Source organism: Bufo gargarizans, chromosome 1 (genome assembly GCF_014858855.1).
Source record: "Bufo gargarizans isolate SCDJY-AF-19 chromosome 1, ASM1485885v1, whole genome shotgun sequence".
NCBI classification, from domain to species: domain Eukaryota; kingdom Metazoa; phylum Chordata; class Amphibia; order Anura; family Bufonidae; genus Bufo; species Bufo gargarizans.
Genome location: NC_058080.1, coordinates 676,501,900 through 676,512,636, shown reverse-complemented (window position 1 = coordinate 676,512,636; position 10,737 = coordinate 676,501,900). Strand labels below are relative to the sequence as shown.

Here is a 10,737-nt window from a genome sequence, read left to right as displayed (position 1 = left end):
GTAACGCTTTTTTTCAGTATACCAATACATCCAGATTGTCAGTTTTGGTTTGCATTTACCTATAAAGGAAAAAGGTATACATTTACCAGAATCCCTCAAGTGTGAGTCACCAAAAATATTTTCCCAAGCAATGTCTGCCAATTTGGCCAAGTTTGAACACCCAAATGGTAGTCAGGTTCTTCTGTGTCATGGTCTTACCTCCTTGCTGTTCTCCTTCGTTTGACATGTGCTGGCGGCCATCTTGGTTTCTGGGTTTTCTTGTAGCCTCCCACCCTGCGGCTCCTCCTTCCCACTGGGAGGAGCTGGATGCCTAGCTCATATATATAGGAGGTCTGTGGCTTCAGTTCCTTGCTTGGTCCTCCTGTGCTCACATGCTTCTAAGACTGCTGCTGCTTCTGGTTCCTGATCCTGGCTTCGTCTGACTACCCTGCTGATTCCTGATCCTGGCTTCGTCTGACTACCCTGCTGATTCCTGATCCTGGCTTCATCTGACTACCCTTCTGGTTCCTGATCTCTGGTTTCGCAAGACCCTGCTTCGGTTTAGCCATCCGTTTGGACTTTTGCCTTACAGCTTTATTTTCAATAAAGCCTTCTTATTTCCACTCATCACTTGTTGTACGTCTGGTTCATGGTTCCATGACATTCTGTATGTGAACGACATTTCAATGGCATCACCTACTGACGAAGCCTGCAAAGCAGACACAAAAGCATTGTTATGGTTTTTGTCTGAACAAGGTCATAAGATAAATAAATCCAAACTTCAACTGTGGCAGACAGTCGTCAGGTACTTGGGATATAATCTATCCCAAGAAAGTAAATATTTGGATGAAGACAGAAAGATGGCTATACTCCAGGCACCGAAGCCAATAGCGAAAAGACAGATGATTTTCTTCCTTGGAATGACAAATTTCTGTAGAAGCTGGATAGTCAGACGGATCAGACGTCTGACAAATGCCTTCAGTTTGCATACGTTTTGACGGATCCGGCAGGCAGTTCCGGCGACGGAACTGCTTGCGGGAATCCACTGCCGCAAGTGTGAAAGTAGCCTAATGCCTCACATAATCCAGATGATAGTTTATGTCAGACACTCTCTTTACTGTATCCACCTGTGGGGAGAGTCGAAGCTCCTCCTTTAGTGGTTGCCCACCCAGGTAACTACACCTGCTTCATGAGAAACGGACCAGGTAGGGAATTAGGGAACCTTGCTAAAGAATACTGTGAAAGAACCATAAGGATTGATTAAGACAATAAGAATTATTCCTCCAGCTGGTTTATTAACCAGACAAGCGCCAGGACTGACATTTGGCGGCTGTGTGGAGATAGGAAGCTGAGGCCTAGGCTCCCCTATGAATGGCAGGGAAGCTGTGCTTTGGCTCAGCTCCTTATGCCCTTCCATTTATTTTCAGCCACAGAGTTTAAGAAGGTGAGGGAAAGTCCTGAAAGCCATATATATCACTATAAGTGATCACTTCCTAGAGGATACATTGACTCTAAGGTATATATTGATGAAATATGGGTACCTCAAGGGGTGCCAAATGAGTTTAAGGCCCGATATCAGATTGCAGCAGGGTTTGAATCTGTATTTTTTTTGGTGGGTAACAGTAAATTAGAATGTCGACTGGATTAATTATATCTATTATCAACAAAGGTTTGTTAATTATACAAAAGATGCGATAAAGGGCATAGTAGACAAACTGGGTCCTACTTCTCTGATGGCATGGCAGAACAGGATGGCCCTAGATATGTTACTAGCTGAGAGAGGAGGTGTCTTTAAAATGTTTGGTACTTTCTGTTGTACTTTTATTCCCAATAATACAGCTCCTGATGGCAGCATTACCAAAGCATTGGAAGGACTAACATCCCAGTCTGAGGACTTGGCGGAGAACTCAGGGATAGATGATGTTTTTTTCGAATTGACTTGAAGGATGGTTCGGGAACTGGAGCACCCTTATATCCAGTTTATTGATCTCTCTGACAACAGTGGCGGCTGTGTTGATGACTTGTGGACTTTGTTGTATTCACTGTATAACGGTACTTTCACACTTGCGGCAGAGGATTCCGGCATTCTGGACGCAAACAGATGCATTTGTGAGACAGATCTGGATGCGGATCCGTCTGACAAATGCATTGCAATACCGGATCCGTCTTTCTGGTTTTCATCCGGAAAAACGGATCCGGTATTTTTTTTCTTCTCATTTTTAAAGGTCTGCGCATGCGCAGATCGGGAAACCGGATCCAGTTTTCCGGAACACTTAGTACCGGATCCGGCATTAATACATTTAAATGGAAATTAATGCCGGATCCGGCATTCCGGCAAGTGTTCAGGATTTTTGGCCGGAGAGAAAACTGCATCATGCTGTGGTATTTTCTCCAGCCAAAAAACCTAAGAGGGACTGAACTGATGTATACTGAACGGAATGCTCTCCATTCAGAATGTATTAGGATAAAAGTTTTTTTTCGGTATTGAGACCCTGTGACGGAACTCAATATCGGAAAAGAATAACGCTAGTGTGAAAGTACCCTAAGAGGACTGATTCAAAGACTAATTGACACTTCTATTACTAAAACTATGTATCAAGAAATTAAAGTTGAAAATATATACGGTACGATGACTTGGAGATATCCCATGATGATGATGATGATCGAGACTCTCAAATATGAAAGGACTGGTGAAAACTCAAGGAGAGGACCTCTCCTTGAGGTCTTACAAAAAACTTGAATGATAAATTTATAAAAAAGGGGGGAATGTTGGGAAAATTTTAAATTTACTCATTGTTTTCTAGAATATACTTTATTGTAATTACTTGATGTATATGCAGGGGCCTGGTCTATGCAATAAAGAGGTCAGAGGCCCTGGACACACAGATCATTGCCACCCTGAAACTAGAGACGAGCGTAACAGTGGACAGCTGGGACAGATCTTGTTCTCAGGCACTTTTTGATCAATTGCCCCCAATGTCTGTAATTTTTTTCCATACGTCTTTCACACTGTGAATATGTTGTTAAAACTAGTTCAAACCAGTTTCACTATGCCTTAAGATTGTCTATATAAACTCAACTTTCAAAATATACCGCAGCCAATCTGCTGCACCTCCAGCTAGTGTGTTGTCTCTTCTTATATAGGAACAAAGAGAAATTACCTCCTTTAACCTTAAATTCAGATGACATCGTGATCCTAAAATTATTTTAACAGATGCATATTTTTTCTATGCTTATAAGCTAACACTTAGTACTGGTGTCTTTATAATCATATACTGTGTGCCCGTTTTACAAGGTGGGCAGTGCTAAAGCCCGCCCATTAGTGATGTCACCAGGCTCACTGCTAAGCGTAAGCCTCCGCCTAGCTTTCCCCATGAAGAGCCTGGTACGTCACCAGATCTCCAAAAAATGCCTTTTCCCTGCGTGATTCAGGGCATCATGTTAGGGGGGCCGGAGGGGTGAAGATGGGTATATGTCTGGGTTCAGATTTTAACCCGGAAAACCGCTTTAACTTTATACAACATATTAGGTGGCTTATACAGTTGCAAGAAAAAGTATGTGAACCCTTTGGAATTATATGGATTTCTCCACAAATTGGTCATAAAATGTGATCTGATCTTCGTCTAAGTCACAACAATAGACAATCACAGTCTGCTTAAACTAATAACACACAAAGAATTTAATGTTACCATGTTTTTATTGAACACAACATGTAAACATTCACAGTGCAGGTGGAAAAAGTATGTGAACCCCTAGACTAATGACATCTCCAAGAGCTAAATGGAGTGAGGTGTCAGCCAACTGGAGTCCAATCAATGAGATGAGATTGGAGGTGTTGGTTACAGCTGCCCTGCCCTATAAAAAACACACACCAGTTCTGGGTTTGCTTTTCACAAGAAGCATTGCCTCATGTGAATGATGCCTAGCACAAACGAGTTCTCAGAAGACCTACGATTAAGAATTGATGACTTGCATAAAGCTGGAAAGGGTTATAGAAGTATCTCCAAAAGCCTTGCTGTTCATCAGTCCACGGTAAGACAAATTGTCTATAAATGGAGAAAGTTCAGCACTGCTGCTACTCTCCCTAGGAGTGGCCGTCCTGTAAAGATGACTGCAAGAGCACAGCGCAGACTGCTCAATGAGGTGAAGAAGAATCCTAGAGTGTCAGCTAAAGACTTACAAAAGTCTCTGGCATATGCTAACATCCCTGTTAGCGAATGTACGATACGTAAAACACTTAACAAGAATGGATTTCATGGGAGGATACTACAGAGGAAGCCACTGCTGTCCAAAAAAAAACATTACTGCACATTTACAGTTTGCACAAGAGCACCTGGATGTTCCACAGCAGTACTGGCAAAATATTCTGTGGACAGATGAAACCAAAGTTGAGTTGTTTGGAAGAAACAAACAACACTGTGTGGAGAAAAAGATGCACAGCACACCAACATCAAAACCTCATCCCAACTGTGAAGTATGGTGGTGGGGCATCATGGTTTGGGGGTGCTTTGCTGCGTCAGGGCCTGGACGGATTACTATCATTGAAGGAAAAATGAATTCCCAAGTTTATCAAGACATTTTGCAGGAGAACTTAAGGCCATCTGTCCACCAGCTGAAGCTCAACAGAAGATGGATGTTGCAACAGGACAACGACCCAAAGCATAGAAGTAAATCAACAACAGAATGGCTTAAACAGAAGAAAATACGCTTTCTGGAGTGGGCCAGTCAGAGTCCTGACCTCAACCTAATTGAGATGCTGTGGCATGACCTTAAGAAAGTGATTCACAACAGACATCCCAAGAATATTGCTGAACTGAAACAGTTCTGTAAAGAGGAATGGTGAAGGATTACTCCTGACCATTGTGCACGTCTGATCTGCAACTACAGGAAACGTTTGGTTGAAGTTATTGCTGCCAAAGGAGGTTCAACCAGTTATTAAATCCAAGGGTTCACATACTTTTTCCACCTGCACTGTGAATGTTTACATGGTGTGTTCAATAAAAACATGGTAACATTTAATTATTTGTGTGTTATTAGTTTAAGCAGACTGTGATTGTCTATTGTTGTGACTTAGATGAAGATCAGATCACATTTTATGACCAATTTGTGCAGAAATCCATTTAATTCCAAAGGGTTCACATACTTTTTCTTGCAACTGTATTTTAATTCTAGCACAAATTTTTTCTCCTACGAAACTGCACCTCCACAATCGATGAGGCACAGTGGATACCAGTAATTTTTTTGGGTTTGTTTCATAAATGTGTCTAAAATAATATCCACCAAAATTTGGTGCAACCACAATAGTAAATGTGAACTGAAGTCTTTATGGCTTTTTTGTGGTAATGCAAAAAAAAAAAATGCCATGAAAAAACTTTTAGAATTAACTGTAGACTTTAAAGTAACATCTGGACATACACACAAAAAAATAAAAATAAAAAAATAAAAGGATTAAAAAGGCACCATGAAAAATGCTAAACCACCCTTTGGTAAGGGGATTTGGGGAGAGATGACATGAAGAAACGTTCCCCCGGAGGTCACTTGAGGCAAGTTTACTAGGCACACAATGAACTGCAGCCAGAACATAATGTGAGGATGCTGTACCTGCCTACAACAGCGTATTCAGGAGAAAGGGTTCCACGAGATGGGAGAAAGATATCATGAGTTTCCTCACAGTAGAAAGATTGAGAACTGCAATTGAGATTAGTAAATGACGTGGTTCTGCTATGGAAAAAGTTTGTTTTTCATTTAAAGTATAATTATCATTTTATAAAACTTGACTAAAATTTTGATCATTGGTGGTTGGTGAAACCTCAATAATTTCCTTGCAGAACAGAGAGAGCTTGGGCTCATAGTCTATAAAACTGTCCACTTTGAATGTAAAACAGTGAAGGACATAATTTTTATCCATCAGAATACCCTGTATCCAGGTACGAGATCCAAGATGTGCTACTTCTGTACTGCGGGAGGCTGTTGGCATATGTAGTTAGCACTTTCGGGCATCCTTTGGAATACTTTGAGGACTGACATAATGTTGGTGTACTGTTCTACGCCTCCTGCATGGGCCTGAGATCTCTGAAGGTTAGAGTTCTTCTGTGAGATACCGTTGTCCGTTCCCTCTGTCAGAATAGATTCTGTCTGTGGAGTCACCTCCACACCAGGCTGGTCAATACAAGATTCTTCTTCATCAGATGGTGATGACTGGATGAGCAAATTCTGGAAAGTAAGTGCAAAGGACAAGCGAAAGAGTTTCTACCAGTTATCAAATCACTTGATCATACTAGTACTAAAGTACTATAGGGAAGATTTATCATCTCCCTGCACTTTTTTTTTTTTTTTTTTTACTAAAAAGGTTGCTTGTTTTTGAGACTTTTTAAACACCACTTGAGATAAACCTTGTAGCAAGTGGTGTTTCTGCACCCCTCTTGCCACTTTCTGAAAAAAGAGTGTGGTAAGGGTGGGGCCGGCAGGTCAGCCACTTTTATCTTCATTTGCTCCAGTTTTCAGGTGCAAATGAAGATAAATCTATGGCAGCTCCAAATTGCTGTAGATTTTATTCTGGCACATGGACTGCTGATGCACCTAATTTATGACAAAGCCTGAATCTTAAATAGTGTTCTCATCAATAAGTCGCAGCCCCCAGCAGCGCAGAAGTTTTCAAAGACCCGCCTATGGCTACTTTCACACAAGTGAGTATTCCGGCTCCGGAATACGCTCTGATTTTGGATGATGCACTATCAAGATTGTCATCAGTATTGCTTCAGTAATTCATCCGGATTTACATGCGTAATCCTTCTTTTCTGCATTTTTAATGCCCTCCCATGGACAATAATGGGCATATTTGGAATCAAATACACACAAAACTACATGCTGTGTATTTCAAATGCTTATGGAAATATATGTCCATGTGAATAGAACTATTCATTAAAGGGTTTGTCCAGGCTAGGTCATCAATATAAGATCGGCGCCGGTCCCACACCCCTGCCAATCAGCTGTTTGAGTACACGGCGTGCGCAGTGCCATCTCTCTTCCTGTCCACCGCTGATGGCAAAGCTGATCAGTGGTGGTGTCGGACCCCACCTATCTGATATTGATGACCTATCCTGAGGAAATCCGCGGCAGATGTAGGTACATTATGGTCTCATAGCGGCCTAGGGATGCTCTATTAACTGCTCTGTATTACAGATAGGTTATATGGAGCTGTCATACAACCATGGCATGTGCCATAAATGTGCCCCTTCTCTCTTATATAGAGGGACACTGTTATGTCAGATGTATCTCAAGGATATAGAAGTGAGAAGTGAAATATATATTATATATTTATATATATATATATATATATTACCTTTGTGCCGGCCGCCTCCCTGATCTTGACAGTGTGACTATGTTTTGGATTAGGAATTTCTGGAAAATACCAGTTCTTTGCTCTGTGTAAAGATAAACCATAATTATGACAATATATCGTCAGGAAGGAAAATGCAGAAAAAGTTTTTTAGTTTTTTTTTGCAGCAATTCTAGTGTTTTTATCAACTTCACGTGACTTTGTTACTACATTTTATTTGTATGCTACACTGACCGTTTCTTCCTGAACAACAGGGACACATAGTAGTGCATGTATGACACATAGTAGACATGTAGGAGTGCAAGTACTGTATGTGTCCAAACTATGACACTGTGTAGTTACTCTTTGGGTTTTGCTCATCCACTTGATGGGAGTGTGTCACCAGGAAATTTACTATTGAACCAGTTTTCATACTGGCCACTAGTCCTAAAATATGTTAAGACTTCCTGTCTTTTGAGAGCAGCTTTATGTGCCATAGACACAATTGAAAGGAGGGGACTCCATTTACTTCTATGTGAGAATTTGCTAGGCGTGCTCTGTGACCTGTGCAGGGAGGGAGTAGATAAGCTGTGATATCACCTATTGCAGGCATGGCCAACCTGTGGCTCTCCAGCTGTTGTAAAGCTATAATTCCCACCATGCCCTGCTGTAGGCTGATAGCTGTTGGCAGTCTGGGCATGCTGGGAGTTGTAATTTTGCAACATCTGGAGAGCCTCAGGTTGGCCATCCCTGACCTATTGTAACTGGTGGGTCCTATCCTATCTATACAGAGGTGTTAAGGTGGATTTAGATGGAACGATTCTGCAGCCGATTGTCAGAAAGGAACAGTCAGCTGCTCGCTCAGTGAAGGAGACCGCTGTATTTATATGCAGCGATCTCCTTCACTGTATGAGGATGAAGGATCGCTATTGCCATCCCTTATCCTTAAATAGATTCATGGTTTCTGAGCAGCAGATTGCTGTTTAGACCACACGATCTGCTGCCCAGAAACTATGATCGGTGGTGCCTGCATGAACGACAGGATCTGATTGGCATCACATTTACATTGGCAGATTGTCTGGAACACCCGTTTGCAGGAACGATCGGTCGGTCCCGATAATCTGCTCCATTCTCGGGTCGTCTAAATGCATTGTAGTCTGCCTGTAATGCTGAAAAGCTACCTGTTCAGAACAGGAAGTCTGGCCTATTATTAGAGCTAGTGGCCAGTGTGAAAATTGCAGGATTATATACATTGTTTTAAAATATAGATAGCTGACATGAAAAAATGTTAAAAAATAAAATTCTAAAAAAATTAAATAAAAATGTTTAACATAAAAATTTGACTTTTAATGTGGGGATGGTGAGGGGTGATTAGAATTTTTGTTTTTATTATTATTATCCCTAAGGGACAAACATACGGTTGTCTGATCGCTGCTCCTATAGACTGGATTCTGTAACAATTTCCATTAGAAATCAGTGGCATGTAGAGATACAGTAGAGGCCTCTACAATGAAACCATAATAAGGGTACTTTCAGACTACCGTTTTTCTTTTCCGGCACTGAGTACTGTCCTAGGGGCTCTATACCGGAAAAGAACTGATCAGTTTCATCCCCATGTATTCTGAATGGAGAGTAATCCGTTCAGGATGCATCAGGATGTCTTCAGTTCAGTCACTGAATGGCGTTTTGGATGGAGGAAATACCGCAGCATGCTGCGCTATTATCTCCGTGGTTGCCGGAATGCCGAGTCCAGCATTAGTTTACATTGAAATGCATTAGTGCCGGATCCGGCATTAAAAATACTGGAATGCCGGACCCGGCATTAAAAATACTGGAATGCCGGATCCGTCCTTCCGGTCTGCGAATGCACAGACCGGTAAAAATGTGAAAAAAGATAGAAACTGATCCGTTTGTCCGTATGACAAAAGGAGATACGGATCCGTTATTGCAATGCATTTGTGAGACGGATCCGCATCCGGATCCGTCTACAAATGCTGTCCGTTTGCATGCAGATTACTTGATCCAGTAGGCAGTTATGGCGACGGAACTGCTTGCCGGATCAAGTGTGAAAGTAGCCTAAGGTTGCTTGAGCCCTAAGCTTTAGGTGATATTGAATCCATGACTTACCTGTGAACGGTATAGGCACAGCCTCTGACCAGTACGACAGCACTGATGATTAGTCCAACACATGTTACTATTATAATGATTCGGAATTCAGCTTCATCTGTTCAAGGAAGGAGAAAATAGAAGTGAATAGAAACCATTTGGTCTTTCTAGTGGTCCAATTTATTGGTATGAATGGGTACAATTTTGGCCACTTTTACTCAGTTAATATTGATCGATTTAAAGTCATTTTAACTCTAAAAATCAAAAGATTGCAAAGGAAACTGTCCAGAGCATACTGATACATAAGCTACTTTACATTCAGTCATTTCTACCCTATAAATTGTCTTAATGTCTATTGAAACCCATGTAAGGAGAGAAGCTAGCTACTTCCTTCCACTCCTTGTACACTGATGTCAGTATTGAGTTACATCTCCCAGCTTTTTGTTTTTAATGTGTTCTATTAGTATAAGAGTGATTTTAGAAGTTGGACAAATAAAAGAGCCCCATGAGCCCTAATATGGCTGACAGAGGCAGGTCACACACTTCTTCCTGGGCTAGACTCAAGACGTCCAATGGCTGACCTTAGGCTACATTCACATCAGCGTTTCTAAAATCCTACAGGCTGTAATGAACAGAAGAGAACAGCCTGCTGGAGTTCTCCATATCCGGCAAAGCCAGATAATGCCGGGAAACACCAGATTCCTATTGAGTACATTGGGATCCAACCACTTTCTGGCACAATTCCGGGTTTCAGATGGACAAACAGTCGTGCATGTGCAATAGAGCGAGGACACTGGTACGGTGGCCAAATATGCAGTGGGTCAGGATAGATGTGTATAAGTCTCTGAGTTGTTCGTGACGCCAATTGCAATGGGCGCAGGGTACTGTTGCAGGGCCCTTTAAGATGTTATAACTCACATACCAGGTGAGGAATGCCAGAGGGGGATAATGTCTCTGTGTAGTAGGTATGGTGTCAACTGTGTCTCCTACCTGGCTTACTTGCAATAAAATGAGTGCTGCTAGTAGGAGTATTTGAGAAACTGTGGTAGTAAGAAATGAGATCCAGATTGGAGATATAATCCAACTTGTCTTTACTGAATAGCAGCATTAATCCATACGAGTTACAGCAATAGTCATCTGGGTCCCAGCAGGCATAGGCAATGTATGTCAGGGATCAATGTCTCTTTTGCAGCTATACTATGTGCCTGGAGAGTCTGGCAGGTATCTATCTTCTGCTCTGTCTGTCTTCTGCTTGTAATGGGGCTGACTAGCTGAGGAGGAATTTGGCTTCTCCTGAACTCTGGATATGTACTCACAGCTTGCTCGCAGGCAAT

General features: G+C 41.8%; 1 protein-coding gene across 1 annotated transcript in view; it reads right to left on the bottom strand.

The window, feature by feature from the left end:
• Nucleotides 1-5,512: 5,512 nt before the first annotated feature.
• Nucleotides 5,513-10,737, bottom strand: part of LOC122936185 (interleukin-12 receptor subunit beta-1-like) — an 85,651-nt gene continuing 80,426 nt past the window's right edge. The window contains exons 14-16 of the mRNA XM_044292270.1: nucleotides 9,425-9,521; nucleotides 7,322-7,403; nucleotides 5,513-6,192 (exon numbers count right to left, since the gene is read on the bottom strand). Of these exons, the coding sequence (XP_044148205.1) occupies nucleotides 5,926-6,192; nucleotides 7,322-7,403; nucleotides 9,425-9,521 (446 nt within the window). The 3' untranslated portion in view covers nucleotides 5,513-5,925. The remainder of the gene's footprint in view (nucleotides 6,193-7,321; nucleotides 7,404-9,424; nucleotides 9,522-10,737) is intronic.